Here is a 20884-nt window from a genome sequence, read left to right as displayed (position 1 = left end):
TTGTTGTTGTACCACGGTGGGTTTTTCCCGTCCCTCACAGTTTTGCTCGGCACGTACCTGTCTAAAACGCATTTTACGATTGCCTTGAACTTTTTCCATAAACACTCAACATTGTCAGTGTCTGAACAGAAATTTTCGTTTTGATCTGTTAGGTAGTCTGAAATCTGCCTTCTATTACTCTTGCTAAACAGATAAACCTTCCTCCCTTTTTTTATATTCCTATTAACTTCCATATTCAGGGATGCTGCAACGGCCTTATGATCACTGATTCCCTGTTCTGCTCTTACAGAGTCGAAAAGTTCGGGTCTGTTTGTTATCAGTAGGTCCAAGATGTTATCTCCACGAGTCGGTTCTCTGTTTAATTGCTCGAGGTAATTTTTGGATAGTGCACTCAGTATAATGTCACTCGATGCTCTGTCCCTACCACCCGTCCTAAACATCTGAGTGTCCCAGTCTATATCTGGTAAATTGAAATCTCCACCTAAGACCATAACATGCTGAGAAAATTTATGTGAAATGTATTCCAAATTTTCTCTCAGTTGTTCTGCCACTAATGCTGCTGAGTCGGGGGGTCGGTAAAAGGAGCCAATTATTAACCTAGCTCGGTTGTTGAGTGTAACCTCCACCCATAATAATTCACAGGAACTATCCACTTCTACTTCACTACAGGATAAACTACTACTAACAGCGACGAACACTCCACCACCGGTTGCATGCAATCTATCCTTTCTAAACACCGTCTGTGCCTTTGTAAAAATTTCGGCAGAAATTGCTAATTAACTCAGAAATTGCTAATTAACTCAGAAATGGCTCAATGTAGCATTTTTTTCCCCAACAATTATTTCTCAGAAAAACCTACCCTGCAACACCCTTACAAGCTCTTCAGACTGTTTCTGACTACCCTATATATAACAGATTATACATTCACTAATTTTCCATATATAGTTATTAATCAGAACTATATAATTATTTCTGTGTTATATTATTCAAACTGAGCCTCTTTCTGAAAGAGAAGTGCTGTGGAGACCACAGTATTAAAAGTAGAAATGTAATGGAAAAAGCAGTGTCATTTTGTCATGAGATCACTGACTGAGGAATTTAGAAGCTCAATCAAAAGAACACCTCAGAGGACTGGCAACTCTTTTGTGAGTACATGTGTGGTGTGCACAAGGCCCATAGCCATTGCAGCACCTAATTTCTTTCGTGCACTGCAGTCCCCCATCTCCACTTATCTTTCTCTTTCTTTCCAATAGTGGCTTCCTTGAAGTTGACATCTTCATTCATTTCCTTTATATCACTTTTCAGCTGAAGCAATTTTGGTCCTCTTTCGAGATTGACCTCCATTTTCGAACTCTTTTTTCTCTAGTTTGGACAAACTGAGGAAGACTGTCTTAAATAGCACCTACTGTCTGTAGTGTTGATGACCCTCTGGGCACAAATACAGCTTAGACTCATGTTATTGTTGTGGTCCTCAGTCCAAAGTCTGGTTTGATCCAGCTCTCCATGCTGCTCTACCCTGTCCAAGCTTTGTCATCTCTGAATAACTACTGCAACTTAGATCCTTCTGCATTCATCTCTTGGTCTCCTTCTGTAATTTTTACCCCTCCACCCCTCCCTTCCACTCTCTCTCTCTCTCTCTCTCTCTCTCTCTCTCTCCCTCTCTCTCTCTCTCTCTCTCTCTCTATCATTCTCTCATTCTGTGAACACTAGCACCATCACAAACCAAAGACAACCAATGTCAGAAGTTATCGACAGTGAAATTAATAATCAGTGGGTGAGGTACCCAAAATGCTTTCCCTCTATTTTCTAACAAGTGAGAGAGCGGGGTTCCATGCAGAATTTCAACAAAAACCACCATATCTATGCATAAGGTTACTTGCTAAATGAATTTGAACAGCTCCCTTAATAACAGTATTCAAATAGCTGAATGTGCATGCCAGAATCTCCGTGTTGTTATATTCCATAGGATGACCAGTGGCAAGACAATGTTCTGCAATGGCAGTTACTTGGTTGTTGTAAGTGTGTGTGCTGCTTATGCTCAGTACACTGGTCCTCCACAGTTCTGATAGTTTGACCAATATACGACATGCCACAACTGCAAGCAATGCAGTAGACAGCCGCCTGACACAAATCAAAGGACCTTGAGCTTAGATAGTGGTCAAAAAACAGACTTCACATCATATTTCCACAAAATTTAACCAATTCTGTTCAAAATGCTTCCTGCATAAGGCAAGAAGGCCATAGACTCTGGTGCCTCCTTGGTATTATCATCACTCACCTGGTGCACAGTTGGTTGAAAACACACTGCACATCTAATCTGTCTTTCACCAGAAGCATTCTAATGAAAGGTGACTTCGAGTAACTCAACTGACAAACTCTCAGGAGCCGAGATGACATTGGCCCTGTGACAACCAAGATACCAAGTACCGTTCATGTTGAGTTGGACGGTGACAACTATCAGCCTGCAGATAAAAGTCAATGTGAGTAGGCTTCCTGTAAACAGCATGTCCCAACATACCATCCATGTTCCTCCTGAACAACACTTCAAGGAAGGGAACACAGCCATCCTTTTCCACTTCCATTGTGAAACGAATCTTCGGGCAGATTGCATTCAAGTGCTCTAAAAAGTCATTCAAATTTTGACTGCCATGAGGCCAAACAACAAAAGTATCATCTACATATGAGAAAAAAAGCATGTAGGTGTCAAGGAGACTCCCAGGCATATTCATAAAAATCTTCCTTAAAGTGACAATAACAGGTGACAATGGGCTTCCCATTGCAACTCTACGTATCTGCCCGTAGTGCTGGTCATTGAATAAAACATAAAAGGAAGTTAACACATGTCAAAATACGTTTGTTGATTCAGCACAAAACCTAACCTCAATCAACCCTAATGAATCAGACAGAGGAACATGGATGAAGAGAGAGACCACATCAAAAGTACTAGAATATCAGAGTCATTCAAATGCATTCCCTCTAACTGATGTAAGAAATCCACTGAGTTCTTAATATGATGCTTACACCAACCTACTATAGGGCTCAACAGAGTAGCAAGGTGTTTTGCTACAATATGCCAGAGCACCAATGTTATTCACAATCTGACAAAGAGGAACTCCTCCCTGTGGACCTTAGGGAGGCCACATAACTTAGGGAGGAGAGCATAATAAGAACTGAGACTCTTTATAGTCCCCCATGATAAGGAACTTTTCTTCAGGAGGCTGTTGATCTTTCTCTCAACACGTTTTGTGGGGTGAGCATCAATCCTGTGATACTCTGAATCAGACAGTGAAAACTGCATCTTTTGAACATAATTCTGCTTGTCCAAAACAACAGTAGTGTTGCCCTTGTCAACTGGTAAAATAACAATATCCAGGTCAACTTTAAGTGAATGTAAAGCAGTCCCCTCAGCCACTGTGATGCTACTCTTGGGTGGACTTGCCCTAGTAAGGATCCATTACACTCGTTGACAGTTGAGCTTTGTTTCCTAGGAATTGTTTTGGATTCAATTAATGTTGGATTCAAAAATTTTGGCTTTTCCTGGGATTGGCTGGACAGTGCTTCATGGTTTCAATCTGACTGGAAATTTCATTCTGTAACTGCCTGGCATGTGGTGAGGTTTGAAAGTTTTTGTAGCTCAGAGTCTGAGACTATAACTTGACATACTATGATAATCTCACGGAGAAAGTTCTTGATGACACAGCTTTATCCATGCTAGGGAAGGGTTTAAATTTTGAACCATTTCCCAAATGTTTGCCAGTGGTTGATTTTATTAGTTCTGTTGAATAGGCTGTTTTTAAACCTCTTACAGAGGAGGCTAGGAGGGAGGTATGTCGCGTTGACAGGGGCATGTCCACCCAAGAGTAAAATCACAGCTGTTGAGAGGGCTGCTGTATGTTCACTTAGAGTTGATCCAAATATTATTTTACCAGCAGACAAGTGCAATGCTACCTTTGTTTTGGACAAGCAGAATTACATTGAAAAGCTGCAATGTTCACTGTCTGATTCAGTGTATCACAGGATCAGTGTTGACTCCACAACAAGTGTTGAGAGAGAGACCAACAGCCTCCTGAAGAAAAGTTACTTGTCACAGGGGACTATCAAGAGTCTCAGTTCTTATTGTGCTATCCTGCCTAGGTTATATGGCCTCCCTAAGGTTCACAAGGAGGGTGTTCCTCTGTGTCAAATTGTGAGAAACATTTGTGCTCTGACACATCATGTAGCAAAACACCTTGCTACTATGTTGAGCCCTGTAATAGGTCAGTTGAACACCATATTAAGAATTTAGTCAATTTATTATGTTAATTAGAAGACATGTGTTTGAATTACTCTAATATTGTAGTACATTTTGAGGTAGTCCCTCTCTTCACCCATGTTTCTCTGTCTTATTCATCAGGTTGACTGAGGTTTGGTTTTGAGCTGAATTAACAAACCTATTTTGACATGTGTTGAGTTCCACTTGTGTGTTATTCAATGACCAGTGCTATGGGCAGACAGGTGGAATTGTGATGGAAAGCCCATTGTCACCTATTATAGCCAGTTTGTTTATGGAAGATTTTGAGCAACATGCATGGGAGTCAGAGGCTTTGAAACCTGCAGTTATTTTCAGATATGTAGACAATACTTTTGTTGTTTGGTCTCATAGCAGTGAGAATTTGAATGACTTTTTATAACACCTGAATTTAGTCCACTCAAAGATTTATTTCATAATGGAGGTGGAAAAGAATGGCTGTCTTCCCTTCCTTGATTTGCTGGTCAGGAGGAAGGTTGTCAGCTGAGTTAGCCCATCTCAAAATAACCTTTCATTAGAATGGTTTCAGTGAAAGACAGGTTAGATGTGTGTGTGCACCAGTTGAGTGATAACAATACCAGGGTGACACCAAAGTCTACAGCCTTTTTGCCTTACACAGGCAGCATTTCACACAGGACTGGTTGTATTTTGTGGAAGTATGATGTGAAGTGACTTTTTAGACCACCATCTATGATCAAGGTCCTTTTAGATTCTGTGAAGTATGATCTTGGTTTGTGTAAGGCAGGTGTCTATCATATTCTTTGCATCTGTGCCATGTCATACAGTGATCAAACTATCAGGACTGTGGAGGACCAGTGTACTGAGCATAAGCGGCACAAATGCTTACAACAGCTGAATAAATCTGCCGTTGCAGCATGCTGTCTTGGCACTGGTCATCCTTTGGCATATAGCAACATGGAGATTATAGCATGTACTTCCAGCTGTTGATACTGTCATTAAGGAAGCTGTTGAAATTCAATTAGCAAGTAACCTTATGAGTAGATATGGTGGTTTTCATTGAAATTCTGCATGGAATCCCACTCTTGCACTTGTTAGAAAATGGATGGTCAAAGTTTTGGCTACCTCACCCATTGATTGTTAATATCACTATCAGTAAATTTTGACATCAGTCGTCGTCTTAGGTTTGTGATGAAGCTAGTGCTTTCAGAGAAGAGAGAGAGAGAGAGAGAGAGAGAGAGAGAGAGAGAGAGAGAGAGAGAGAGAGTTGCCTTTATAAAGTTTCTCTGAAAACTGAGGTTTTAGATTTGCTTGAACAATGCTTACTTGCTGCAGTTTTACCGTGAAAATGGCAGCCTGTGCTCCTGTCAAAATATGAGAAGTTGTCAATGTCACCAAGCTGCATTCCCATAACTTATTTGAACATTTTATATTCTCTCTGCTTTGGCCATCATCAGTTATTTTGCTGCCCAAATAACAGAACTCATCTACTACTTAAAGCGTCTCATTTCCTGATCTAATCCCCTCAGCATTACGTCATTTAATTTGACTACATTCTACTATCCTTGTTTTATTTTGTTGTTGTTCATCTTATATCCTCCTTTCAAGACACCATCCATTCCATCCATCTGTTCATCTGAGTCCTTTGCTGTCTCTGACAGAATTACAATAACATTGGCAAACTTCAAAGTTTTTATTTCTACTTTCTGAACTTTAATTCCTTCTTCCAATTTGTTTTTTTTTTTACTGATTGCCCACTGTACAGACTGAATTACATTGGTGATAGGCTACAATCCTGTTTCACTCTCTTCTCAACCACTGCTTCCCTCTCATGGCCCTCAACTCTTACAACTGCCACGGTTTCTGTACAAGTTGTAAATAGCCTTTCACTCTCTGTATTTTACCCCTGACACCTTTAGAATTTAAAAGAGAGTATTCCACTCAACACTGTCAAAAGCTTTCTATAAGTTTATAAACGATATAAATGCAGGTTTGCATTCACTTAGCCTATCTTCTAAGATAAGTCATGAGGTCAGTATAGCCTTGCATGTTCCTACATTTCTCTAGAATCCAAACTGACCTTCCCTGAGGTCAGTTTCTACTAGTTTTTCCATTCTTCTGTAATGAATTCATGTTATTTATTTGCAACCATGACTTACTGAACTGATAGTTTGGTAATGTTCACTCCTGACAGCACCTGCTTCCTTTGGAATTGGAATTTTTACATTCTTCTTGAAGTCTGAGGGTATTTTGCCTGTCTTATACATCTTGCACACCAGATGGAAGAGTTTTGCTGTAACTGGCTCTTCCAAGACTATTGGTAGTTCTGATGGAATGTTGTATACTCCATGGGCCTTGTTTCAACTTATGTCTTTCAGTACTCTGTCAAATTCTTCTCACAGCATAACATCTCCCAACTCATCTTCATCTATATCTTCTTCCATTTCTATAACATTACCTTCAAGTTCATCCTTGTATAGACCCTGCAAAATACTCCCATCTTTCAACTTTCCCTTCTTTCCTTAGGATTGGTTTTCCATCTGAGCTCTTGATGTTCATATAGCTGCTTCTCTTTTATCCAAAGGCCTCTTCAATTTTCCTGTAGGTGGCATCGATCTTTCCCCCAGAGAAATATGCTTCTAAATCCGTACGTTTGTCCTCTCTCACATATGTGCTTAAAGCCAATGTGACAGCCAATCTGACGTAGTGGGTTCATTATGTATCATTTTAAAAGAGCCTCCTGGTAACAACTTCTGATGTCTGAGCTGCATGTCAAGGAGTAGATGCCCATCTTCTTGGGGCATCAGGCCTCTTGGGAATGGCTGTTGAGCCAGATAACATTTGCTTTGCTGGGTAGCACCCATTGAAAGAGACCTTGATTGGTGTAGGTGGCATCAGGGTAGACATTTCACTCATGAAATGTACCAAACTGAACCAATACAATGGCTGTTCTTGTTTGGCCATCTCAAAAGATAAGTGTAGATATTTCAATATGGACAGTTACAGAACCTACTGCTTTCCCTTGCCCTGGCCACATGATGGGAAGAAGGACAAGACAGATGATTGGGAGTGAAACAATTTTCTTATTACCTGGTGTATACTAGAACTGAAGGAGACCCTTTTACGGTAACAAAATCATTATTTTTTATGGAACACACAGAAGATTTGGAGAAGTTGACTTGGGCAAAATGTGTGTTGGATCACTATAGATTAAGGCCTCTTGTACTGTACAGTATCAAGCTCCTTAGGCATGTGAATGGCTGGTTGACATACCAGTGACTTACTGCACATAAAACTCTCAGTATGGTACAAAGAGTTACCTTTCAAAGAGACCTTATATCACAGACGGATGAAGAGCTATGAGCTAATCTTGAATGGTAAGGTGTGCATTTTGTCTGACATGCACAAATAGGTCCCAAGGATAACTGAACAGATACATGTGCTTTCATCCTAGCCTTTGAAGGAAATGTGCTCATAGAAAAATTAATGGTTTACCGATTTGATGTGAAATCTTATGTCCCACTGCCAATGAGGTGTTTTTGGTGTTTACACATTGCTTGTCTGTCATTTTGCTGCACAGTAGACCCAAAATGTGGAAACTGTGGATAATGACTCCACAAAGGTTGGTCTTGTGAACAACTGTCTTTATGTGTCAGTTAAAAATTAAAATACAAGAATATAAATCACTTGTGCACCTATTATATACTGAGACAAGAAAACATATGAATGCCTGCTTCCTGTTGACATGATGATCAATTAGGTAAAAGTTACTGCTGTCACCCTTCTACCTGAATATTTTCCAAACCAGATCCACCACCGCCCTCCACCATGGTTCCCATGACACTACCTTTGTGAACCACTTGCTACACCTGGCTGGAAAAGCAGTTTCTTTCTCCTGTCCCTCTTGGGACCCCTCTATCCACAAACACACAGATCAGATGATGATGATGATGATGATGATGATGATGATGATGATTAGTGTTTTAGGGCGCACAACAACGAGGTTATCAGCGCCCGTCACAGATCAGAGATCCGACAAAATATAGCTTGTGTGTCCCAGGGCTGCCTGCTCTTCATCCATCCCAATGTCTTCAGCAGATGACCCCTCACAAGAATCTCAGCTATCAAAAGTTACTAAAGGGAAGAAGATGAAGGCTACTCCACTAATCCCATAGGTGACAGATTGCCCAGTGCTGTCAGATTCTGAGCCTAAGTTCATTGATATTGTCCCACCTGCACCGGTCACATGCAGTGATCCTGTGACATGACATATTCCTTGCTCCTTCATGCCTAACCAGTACATCTTCAATGGATGTTACTGTCACCTGCTGGAACTGCAACAACAAATTTCCTCTTATTTGGCAGTATCTATTGACCTCCAAGAAACTCACTTCACTGTTTACCATTTCCCAATGCTTCACAATTACCATGCATTCGGCCAGAGTCATAGTGGTTCAAATGGCTCTGAGCACTATGGGACTTAACATCTATGGTCATCAGTCCCCAGAGTCATAGTGGCACTGGGAGGACAACTGGAGAGGTTTGTGCATTGGTTTGCACAGGTGTCATCAGTTAGTGAATTCCCCTCCATACCTCATTGAAATAGTGGTGCGAGTGCAGACTACACCAGTGATCACAACTTGTAGCATTTATTTTCTTCCAGGCAGCTCACTTACTTCTTCTAAGATCACCACCTCAACCCAAAAGCCCTCCCCCCTCCCCTCTTTCTTGCCTACTTGGATGTTCCAGTGCACACCCTGTGAGGAAGTAACACTTCCACTTCATCTGGTAGCGACCAGCTTCCTCCTGATCTTGATCTGTGCTTCCTAAGTGACGGAACTCCTACCCACTTCAGTGCAGCTCATAGCAACATTTTGACTATCAACCTTACAGTCTCTTCCCGCAATCTCATAGCTTTGCCACATTGATTGCTCCACGATGATTTCTGTGACAGTGGCTACTTGGCACTGATTCTGTCACTTCCTTGTTGCCACCCAATGAATCAGTCACCATGATTGGATCTCTGAAGAGCCAACTGGCAGTGTTATACCCCTGCTGTTCTTTTCACCATATAACCTCCCTGCTGTCTTGCCTCCCCCTCCCCCTCCCACACCACACCCCTCCTCATCAGATTGGAATTGGATTAATGAGGTTGTGGTAGATATCTCTGACACAATCACCCATGCTGCTGGAACTGCTATTCCTCTTTTCACGGGCCAGTCCCATGGTGGACCAAAGACATTGAAACAGCTATTCAGGATCATCATAGGACCCTGCAACATCCAAGTGGCATCTTTCAGAGGCCACCTGTATCACTTTTAAGCAAAACAAGATTTAGGCTCACTGTCTAATTGTGCACAGTAAGAAGGAATGCTGGGAGTGCTAAATCTCCTCCACGGGAACACATGCATCTTCCTCACAACTGTGGGCGAAGCTGTATAGCCTTCTGGCCCACCGAATATCAACAACTGTTCCAGGTTTTTTTTCCCTTCAGGATGGTCATTGTACCAGTGCGCCGATTCTTGCTTAATGCCTTGTGACCCACTTTATAACAGTGTTGGCATCCTCTTATTACTTGGATACCTTTCTAACACAGAAATGATGAGTTGAAGACATCCCCCTATGTTTCACACCTCACTAAGTTGAATTGTGTAGTGAGCCTTTCACTGACTGGAAGCTGCTTCAAACTTTTGCTTCATTTTATGATACAGCATCCAGCTCTGATTCGGTTCATTGTCAGATGGTCCAACATGTGAATTTTACTGAAATGCTCCAGCTACTGAGGGTCTTCAACCATATTTCACTTGAAAGTGTCTTCTCTTTGCAATGGCGAGATAGTATCATCATCCCAATTGTTAAGCCCATTGTCTGGTGATATCTACCAACTGATTAGTCTCAGCAATGTACTCTACAAACTGGTTGAAAGAATGGTTGCTTGCAGAGTATACTGGGTTCTCAAATCTCAGGACCTTTTTTTCCCCTATCAGTGTAGTTGCCGAAAGGGATGATCCACAACTGATATTGTGGTTAGGTTGGAAACAGCAATCCAACAGGCTTTTTCTAAACATCAACACCTCATCACAGTCTTTTGTCACCCACATGAAGCATATGACACTGCTTGGTACCATCACATTTTACTTACCCCCCATGAATGGGGTTTTCGAGGCCCCCTACCAATTTTTATTTGTCAGTTTTTAACCCACTGTCTGTTGTGCATTTGAGTTGCTATACAGTGCTCATGGTATGAATTAAAAACTGTAAAACGGTCATTAGTGAAGTCTTTAAATTATCTGAATACTGTTTTCCTCCAAAACTAACCCAGATTAGACCAAAATCTACAAAGAAATCATGGATTACTCAAGGAATAAATGTATTACGTAGCTCAAAAAGACAACTGTATCTGTCAGTCAGAAACAGCTCTGATGTTGATGCTATAGCTCATTACAAGAGCCAGCCACTGTGGCTGAGCGGTTCTAGGCACTTCTGTCTGGAACTGGGGGACCGCTACGGTCGCAGGTTCGAATCCTGTCTCGGGCATGGATGTGTGTAATGTCCTTAGGTTAGTTAGATTTAAGTAGTTCTAAATTCTAGGGGACTGATGACCTCGGATGTAAAGCCCCATAGTGCTCAGAGCCATTTGAACTATTTATGCAAGACACTGCAAAGTATTAAATGTAGTACTACAGACAGCAAAGCAAATGCATTATGAGAAAAAGATGATCACATCAAATAACAAAATAAAGACAATATGCTATATACACTGAGGTGACGAAAGTAGTGGGATACATCCTAATATTGTGTTGACCCTTCTTCTGCCTGGTGTGCAGCGACTGGGTGTGGCCTGGACTCAACAAGTTGTTGGAAGTCCTTGCAGAAATACTGAACCATGCTGCCTCTGTAGTTGTCCATAATTAAGAAAGTGTTGCCATTGCAGGATGATGTGCATGAACTGACCTCTTGATTATGTCCAATAAATGTTTGATGGGATTCATGTGAGGCAGTCACTCAAACTGACCAGAATGTGCTTCAAACCAGTCACAAGCAGTTGTGGTCTAGTGACATGACAGATTGTCATCCATAACAGTTCCACTGTTCTCTGGGAACATGAAGTCCATGAATGGCTGCAAATGGTCTCCAAGTAGCCAAACAACCATTTCCAGTCAATGATTGGTTTAGTTGGACCAGAGGACCCACTACATTCCATGTAAACACAGCTCATACCATTATGGAGCCACCTCCAGCTTGCAAAGTGCCTTGTTGACCACTTGGGTCTATGGCTTCATGTGGTCTGTACTGCACTTGAACCTATCATCAGCTCTTACCAACTGAAACAGGGACTCATCAACCAGACCACAATATTCTAGTCATCTAGGGTCAAACCAACAGTCACAAGCCAAGGAGAGGTGCTGCAGGTGGTGATGTGCCATTAGTAGTGGCACTCACATTGGTCATCTGCTGCCATAGCCCATTGACACCAAATTTTGTCACACTGTCCTAACTGATATGTTTGTCGTATGTCCCTCATTGATATCTGCAGTTGTCCCACTCAGCACTACTTGTCTGTTAGCACTGACAACTCTACACAAATGCCATTGCTCTCAGTCATTAAGTGGAGGCCATCAGTCACTGCATTGTCCATGGTGAGAGGTATTGTCTGAAATTTGGTATTTTTGGCACATTCTTATCACTGTGGATCTTGGAATATTGAATTCCCTAATGGTTTCTGAAATGGCATATCCCATGCATCTAGCTCCAGCTACCATTCCACATTCAAAGTCTGTTAATTTCCATCATGTGGCCATAATCTAGTCAGAAATCTTTTCGCATGAATCACCTGAGTACAAATGACAGCTCCTCCTGTACACTACCCTTTTGTATCTTGTGTACCCAATATTACTGCCATCTTCATATGTGTATATCTGGCAGAGACTGGTAAAACCAGGCATGATGAGGAGCAGATACCATGATACCATATACAATGATACATTTGTAACAGATGTGTGCAGTGTTGCACAACTTTTTAACAAGCATTTCATAAGTGTTACTGAAAAGATGGGGTTGACAGATTCAGAAAATGCTGCCATGGAATATCTCTACAAATAACTTCAGTAATGTGAATATATCCCTCACTACACAAGTAGAAGTGATGTCCACCTTAAAATATTTTAAAGTTAAAAAATTGTAGTGGTTATGGCAAAATATAAACAAAGTTAATAAGAGAGTATGCTGTTGAGTTTAGTAACATATTAAGGCGTCTGTGTAACCAATCATTTATTGGTGAGACATTTCCTGAAGGGTTTAAATATGCTGAAGTTAAGCCTTTGTTTAAGAAAGAAGATACAGAAATTCTGTCAAATTTCCATCCAGTTGCACTTTTTCCAGCAATCTGAATAGTTTTAGAAAGGGTAATATACAACAGCTTCTGAACCATATACAACAAATAAAATAAGGAGTGATCAAAAGGTTTCCATTTGAGTGCATTGCTACAGTGTATATGCAACATAGCACAACTCTAATTTGGGATATAAACACTGACATACAGGCAAAGGGTAAGTGTGACATTCATGTCATTCCAACATGTGTGCAGTAAATGCAGGAATGTGAACTATGGTGACATTATTACCAAATGTGTTCAAACAGGACCAACATGCTATTATTGTTTTCTTGGCTGCCAAAGGACAAACACCATTAGACATCCACTGAAGAATGAAGAATGTGTATGGGGCAGCATATCTGTCAAAAACCACCCTTGTGGAATGATGCACAAGTTCTGTGTTGGTCATGGTTGCACACAAGATGCCGGTCGATCTGGGAGGCCAGCCTCATCCATTACAGACAAGTGGGAGACACTCGAGCACCAACCCTGTAGTCCTAATCTCTTCTAATGTCATTATCATGTCTTTAGCTGCCTAAAAAAGGCCCTGAATGTTTGACAATTTCTTTTGGAAGAGGATGTGCAGCAGGCAGTTATGGACTTCTGCATGCAACAAGACACAGTGTTTTACCACACAGGTATATTTTCCTGATGCATCAATGGGATGATTGCCTAAATGCTCACAGTGATTTTGTCTGATTGGCACGCTGATTATGGACTGTAAGGTCTTTGAACAGAAACTTTTTAATCACTCATTATTTATGCTTTTAAATGATTTAGAATATTGTGATGTCACAGGAAATACAGCAAAATGGTTCAAGTTCTATATCTCTGACAGAAACCAAAGGGTGTCATTAGGAGAGAGACATGTGGAGAACTCTGTGGATCTGCAAACATTTGACATTTCCTAAGGTTGTATAAATGATCTATTCTTGGCAGTTGTTAGAGTTATTTTCTAATGAAGAAACTTCCCAAAATGCACACCAGTTGTCATTTGTTGTTGCATGTAGCAAGTTCGTTCTAATTTTTGTACTGTTGAAAATAAAACGTCTCCTACACCCTTCTCTTTGCAGTACACTCCAAAGTGTTTGGATACTGGTATATGTTACAAGTATGTGTAGTGGTGTAGAAGAAGTAATGTGGGGTAGTGATAAGGAATTCAAAAATCTTGGCCAGAACACTATTGTAAGGAGAAGGATTAACAACCTTGGTACCAAGGCCTGTGTCAGCAATCTCTTGCTAAGATAATAGGCTTGATAGCAGCCCATAGTAATACTGTAGAATAAGAATAGTTTACCTTTCTTGCTTCATGTAAGAAACCAACAGCACTACAGATTTAAAATCAGTGAAAAATTGATTAAATTCCATTAAAGTATCTGTCTGACAAAATGTGTGATTCACAATACCAAAGATATTCTCAGTTGCATTACATTTTATCAGTCTTTCTTTGTTGCCACAGCCTTCATCAGTAGCTGAAGAATCTTCTATTTAGAAGCTAAAATGTCAAGTATGAGATCATAGAATGCTTTGGAGACATCATAGATATGCATTTCATATTTATTCCCAGTACTAGAAGTCTGTGGGGCAACAGCTTTGCCGCAGTGGATACATCGGTTCCCATGAGATCACCGAAGTTAAGCGCTGTTGGGCATGGCTGGCACTTTGATGGGTGACCATCCAGCTGCTGTGCGCTGTTGCCATTTTTCAGGGTGCACTCAGCCTCGTGATGCCAATTGAGGAGCTACTCAACCGAATAGTAGCGGCTTCGGTCAAGAATGCCATCATAACGACCAGGAGAGCAGAAAACTCTGTGCCAAATTACATCATTATCCCAAGTCACAAGAAGGGACATTTTCTACTTTAAAACATGTGAAAATATATCTACGAAATAGTACGTATCAAAACAGGCTGACCAGTTTTGTTCTCCTCTCTGTGCATTGCAGCATTCCAGTTGATCCATATAATCTAGTGGATCACTGGATCACTTTTCTAAAGTGCTGTGCCAATTTTTTATTTCAATCACTTCAGATTTAGCACAATTCCTCAGAGAGAGAGAGAGAGAGAGAGAGAGAGAGGGGGGGGGGGGATGTGCACTGCACTGATTTGAAACATCCTGACTGATTATAACTGTGTGCCTGAACATGGCTTGAACCTTCATGGTTTGAATCCTGGTCAGGATTACTGCAAAGTGGAAATCCATTCTGGAATAAAATATCTTATTTTTGCTGCAAGCTAACTAGGAAATATTCACTAATAAGTGACATAACAAAGTTTTGGTGGCACCATTAGGAATTTCCACCAATTAATCTTGAGGGGAAAAAGGGGGGGGGGGAGTATTTTGACAGAATAAAGTCACTAACATGATTGAGCTTATGGTGACTTGAACAGAATTTCTACTCATGTTTGCACCACTAGTGTTCACTTTTTACAGCTATTCTCCCAGTGTCATGATTAATATCATCTTCATAGTGCTGTAAAGTGAATTAATATAGTTCTTGACAGAATACTGATGTAGAATACATTAAAAAGGTGTTAGCTGAGAGCACTCATGCATCATGCTGCACTGAAATTGTCATACACCTAAATAAGGTTGGTAAGTGATCATTGCTTAAGCTTGTAAATGTCTTCAATCATACTCAAGGCCAAAATCGTTTGAAAACTTATAGGAGAGCTAACACAACACTCTTCTTTTATTTTTGAAATGGTTCTTTAGATGACACCAGTTAAAAGACATTTATTCTTAAGAAAGGTTCTCATTGTACAAAAATTTGTTAAGGAGCTCACTGCATTTGTTTCATTAAAATGGTGGAATTTAGCACCAGTGTAGATGAACTGTAAATGGATTTTAAACTTTTATCAGTGTTGAACTCCTTTATTGCAGGGTACAAAATATACTCTCATAAACACTGACACACTCAAAATTATAACCACCACCATGACAAGTGAGTGTCTCCTGAACTCTTGCTGAAATATGTCAGTGATGAAGGCCCATACAAATCTGCAACACAGAGCCAAGAATCATCAGTGCAACCTGTGCATCCAAAGTCAAGGGAAAAACAACAAAATCATAGTCCAGTAATGTAAGCCAGTCCCAGGTCCACTGTGCTCAAATTTCATCCAATAGCTGATGTAAAGCATAAACTCAAAAGTGTCTGAGAGGAACACTTCATCATTTCATCCCTTATATGCTTAGTGAAGGTCATGTGGTTCACCTATATGACCATTTTCTTGGGACCTGGCCTCACCAGTAGCTCTCTCTCTGTGGCTACTATCATACCATGCTGCTAGAAGAATAATGGCAGATCTCCAGTGTCCATGCAAAAACTGGGAGTGGACATTGTTCTGTCAGCACCAGTGACGTGGCTGTAAATACCAACAAGCAGTCATCTGTGTTGCCCATTCCTATGTGGTGCATGTAAATTTACACCACTAAAATTCCACGAGGCAATTTGGAAAACGAGCGAAGCACTGTGTGATAGACTAAGATGCAGCAAGTATAATGATCATATCTCAGGATTGGAGTAAGCCTCCTTCCAGTTATTGGCAAGGCTCAGGAAGCTTTTAAATTTAATTTCTTCCCAATATATTTTGAAAATAACATTTTATGAGATTTTAAAAGAGAATTATGATTTTTTTATTCAGTAGTGGTACAAGTCCATTTTTGTTAATTTTGAGATACAGAGTCCTAAAGTTAAATGAGCACTGAAAAATCTGCACTTGAGATACCAGAAATATTCAAGCATATGGGTTCTTGCTAGAGATGAACCTTTCTTTCTGTGTTTTTTTGTTTTTTTTGGTTTTAAATCATTAATTTCAGAAGCATTATAGGCAGAAAAGTGGAGGTAATGGTCTTGTACCACTATTGAAATAAGCCCTACATATATACACTGGTAAATATAAGCAGGGGACTGTGTCATTGTTTTCCCTGATGTCTTCAAGATTTGGGTCCCAGGTGAGTATTCTACCTTTGATGTTGTATGTAATGGAATCCTGGAGATACTGAAGCAGTTGAGACACGATCGAGGCATGAGATTCTTCATCGGTTCTGGTTTCCTAAATGCTGTGCATTCCATCCAGCACTTGTACTAAGCACACAAAACTGTCCAAAGAATCAAGGACACCACTTGCCAGTATGGTACCAAGGGAAGGTAGTGGCACTCCCTGCTGGGTACCTGGGCACGTGAGAATCAAGAGAATTTAACTGCTGCTGAAGCAGTGAAGGAGGCTTATGGATACTTGACAATAGTGCAGTGTGACATCTCCCTGCATGCTGTTGAGCTGTGAAGTGGTGTGCCAATGGGAAAACACGTGGCTGGGTGTGTGTGACAATATGTGGTGACATGGGCAACTCACAAAAAAGTTATGGGCTACCTCCATTCAACTGCAAAGAAGATATCAAGCTCTTCTTACACATTTGCATATTGCCTACACTCCTTTAATGTGGAGCCTCCTCTATAATATGAGGACCTGCATGCTTGTAATATACTCTTTTCAGTGAATAGCATTTTATCCTACAATTTTTGTATATTGACAGATTTTAATGTATCACAGAGTGGCTGTTCCATCTGATATTTTGCTTTATGAACCAGCTACATTTATCTGCATAGTTAATTTTACTCTATATCTGTATGGGGAATGTTCTGTATTTTGTAATATTTTACAAATGTTGCTAAATTAAGATTTGATGTTTGTCTCGGGATTGTATAAGCGTAGTCACACAATCTAAGAGGCAGCTACAGATAGTTTGTATTTTATTGATTCATCGGGTTAAAGTATTTTATATCATGTGTATTGCTATCATGTTGACATACTATCTCAAAAATTCTACATGTTCTAGACTCACTCATCAAAAACTAGTTTTACACTAGCACTGGCATCCTCAAGATTGAATGCCCTAAACTCAAGCATTCTCTGCCAATCACACATTAAATGTCATTGTTAATTTTCTTTTCTACTCGTATTCCCTTTGCCTATCTCATATTCACTGCTGTTCGTATTGAGTTCCAATGCCTACCTAACTACTGAACCTTGCCCTTTTCATCACAACCTGCTATATCCTCATAAGTGTCCTTAAAACAGCCATTAACTCCATCACTGGCTTGTCTTTTTTCAGTTACTGGTCTGGTGAAATGATATATTTCTTATGCCATTTTATCACTGTCCAGATTTCTTTATGAACTGATTGTAGAATAGGAGATAGAATAGTATTATGATCTGGTATGCATAAATGAGCTTCCTTGTCTGCACTATAATTTTCTAAAATGTGGTTTTAAAGTATAACTAGATTTGCTTCCCTCCAAATCTTTGCATCACATTATGCTCCTGCCATTCCAAAACAATTTTTTGTGCCACATACTTTTGTAACCTTTGTTGCAAAACATGTCCTGTGCATTGTACTCCCATTACATACTGCAGTACCATGACTGATAAGACTAACTTCAATGAAGAAGTGCCACCTGTAAGATTACATGGGCTCTATATATCAACTTACATGAAAATGCTGTTCATTTTTCTTCTTTGGAACAGAAAAACAAAAAATTATTGGTAATTCTAAAAGTCTATGATCCATTCATTAGACCAATCACTCATATTAAAACTACATAAGCAATAATACTTTTTAATTTGATGTTGTGAATGTTTCATAATGGTGACTCATGATACTGGCTTCAAAACTGGAAATAACTTGCCAACACATATTGTTAGACAATAGCAGTGACTCAGTGGTAAAGTGCCAGACTATAAATCCAAAGGTCTCAGATTTGATCCTCAGTCAACCCTAGGATTTTTATCTGTCACTTATCACATATTACACCTCTGGTAATGTTTGATGATGTGAAAAATGCTGAGTTGCACCATGATTCAGAATCCATATTAAACTGTAAGTTCCTTATAACTGACTGGGTAAGTCAGTTAAGAGATTGAAGTAAGTCAACAGCATATAATCTCCAATAGGACCATGCCTGTAATAGCACTGTTGTGTTCAAGGCAATCTTTAGACTGATGACTGCTTTAATACTAAAGAGATGTAAATGTATTCAGAAATAAGAGATGCGAGAATACTGCATGGTGCAGGATGATCTGCCCATGATGAGACTTGCTCACAGTTCTTGATAACTGTTAAAAGTATAGATTACAAATTATAGCACTAAGATAGTGGCTTGCAGCATGCACATAGTGCTTAAGAAAATTACTAGTTGACATAACATGAGGACAAAACCTGATTGCATGTCTTTCAAATGAAAAACACAGGCTCTCCTGATGAAGCTCACTATTGGGAACATTGGTAATACATTGCTGAATATGTTGAAAATCCCACTTAGCATGAGAAATTGCAACAATTAAAAAATACTAGTATGATTTTGAATCATATCATCAGTTTTGACATAATCTTTCATTGAGAGCAACAGCAGCTAAATGTTAATTAATATTAATAATCAAATCCTTGTCTTAATTCTTCCATGTAATTTTCTAATTTTGTGTTCTCTTTTGAAGGGAATTGATGATGTAACAGGGGAACCATTGGTACAGAGAGCTGATGACAATCCAGAAACGGTGAAAAAACGTCTACAAATATATGCATCAACAATTGAGCCTCTGCTTGAGCTATATCAGAAGACTGGTCTCCTTCAGAACTTCCATGGAAAAACTTCTGATGAAATATGGACTCAAGTCTTTGCATATGTGTCAAACTTTATAAAACCTAAAATCTAAATAGGTACTGGAAGGCTGTGTTCCTTCTGACTATTTGGGACTAAACACATCGACATAACTAAGCTCAAAACTAAGCACAAACTTTTCAAAATGTATGCAGCTTACTCAGGTGATAATATTTTAATAAAAGTGGACTTTAACCTGTTTGATAATTTTTGTTAACTGATTGTACTGTTAAGTGTGATTTCTTGTAAAACTTTTGAAGTATTTATGTGTTCATTTTATGTCATCATATGAGATAGACAATAGTTTTTAGAAGTATATTTGTTGTTCTTATGGTTGTGTTTTTTAGCTGAGAATAGTACAATATTAAAAGTTCCTTCATATAAACTGCAGTGATATAGTATTAAGAACTATGTGGAAATTGATATTATTTTAGCTGAATATTTGGTTGTTAAGAACTAAATTGTAATCTATTGGTATTGTGCATGTACTGTGTAAAAACTAAATGGAACAGCTTTTGATTTTATACATAATCAAATATCCTGAAGAAATTCAAGAAAAATTATTGTTTAAATGGGTACGAAGTGTACCTTTACAATTTCTGTGCTCGTATCTATAGGATAAAATACTTGCCTTGAAGATTGCTCATATTAAAATTTTTGCACAAGTTTGTATGTAAGAGGAGAGAAAATTCATTTGGTCTATGAACCAGAAAAAATATTGATGATATTAGAATTCACTAAACAAAAAGAGGATGAATGTTGCATAGAATGTAGTTTCTATAAATTATTGAAAATGTCAGAGGGTATATTTTGTTTATAAATTATAGTATATTTAGATAAGTGAAAGGGCATTTAAATACATGGAAAACTATAAAAATAAAAATTTGTCCACTATAACATACATTTATGGTGTACCTTCTGTAAGATGTGAAATATGACAAGCATCATTCTTTCTTTTATAGAAAGAACCAAATGCAACGAAAATGCCTCATTACTTGTTAAACAAATTTTAATGAAATTGTTTTGTTTTTGTCGTCAATAAATTTAATTTATCATCATCATCACCATCATTCTTGAGAGCAGCACCATTCCTGATGGAGGCATGTCATCAATGAATACAGGCTGCCAGACTCTCCTGTGCTCTTTGTGCTTGATCTCCTGCAAGGGAAATTTTAATTTGTGAATAATAAAATTCAACAGCTACCTGTTTATATCAAATCCTGCCAACATGTGTTGGAATGCTTTTTATTGTAGAGAACAGAGTAGTTCACTGCTGCACATAAGACATATGATGCCAAGTATGGGATCAGTTACTAATAATGGCACATGTGGGTGGCAGAGGGGGGGTACTGCTTTTGTACCTCCTCATAAACAAATATTACCTGTTATTAATGTTTGTTAGATACTTACATTTAATAGTATTGTTTTAAATATTGTTATAATTGAAATGCAAAGTTTGGCATGTTATCACAGACAGAGATGTTTGTTATAGTAGTGTTCAGTTTGATGACTGCTTTGATGCAGCTGTCCATCCTAGTCTATCCTGTGAAAGTCTAATCATCTCCACATAGCTACTGTAACTTACATACATTTGTATCTATTTACTAT

The 20884-nt window shown here is 39.2% G+C and overlaps 1 protein-coding gene across 1 annotated transcript in view; it reads left to right on the top strand.

The window, feature by feature from the left end:
• LOC126183481 (GTP:AMP phosphotransferase AK3, mitochondrial) overlaps positions 1-20320 on the top strand; it is an 87579-nt gene extending 67259 nt beyond the window's left edge. Inside the window, exon 4 of the mRNA XM_049925500.1 lies at positions 19113-20320. Within this exon, the coding sequence (XP_049781457.1) occupies positions 19113-19331 (219 nt within the window). The 3' untranslated portion in view covers positions 19332-20320. The remainder of the gene's footprint in view (positions 1-19112) is intronic.
• Positions 20321-20884: the final 564 nt, after the last annotated feature.

This window comes from Schistocerca cancellata, chromosome 4, assembly GCF_023864275.1.
Source record: "Schistocerca cancellata isolate TAMUIC-IGC-003103 chromosome 4, iqSchCanc2.1, whole genome shotgun sequence".
NCBI classification, from domain to species: Eukaryota; Metazoa; Arthropoda; class Insecta; order Orthoptera; family Acrididae; genus Schistocerca; species Schistocerca cancellata.
Note: the sequence above shows the minus strand (reverse complement) of the source record. Positions and strands in the feature narration are given on the sequence as shown.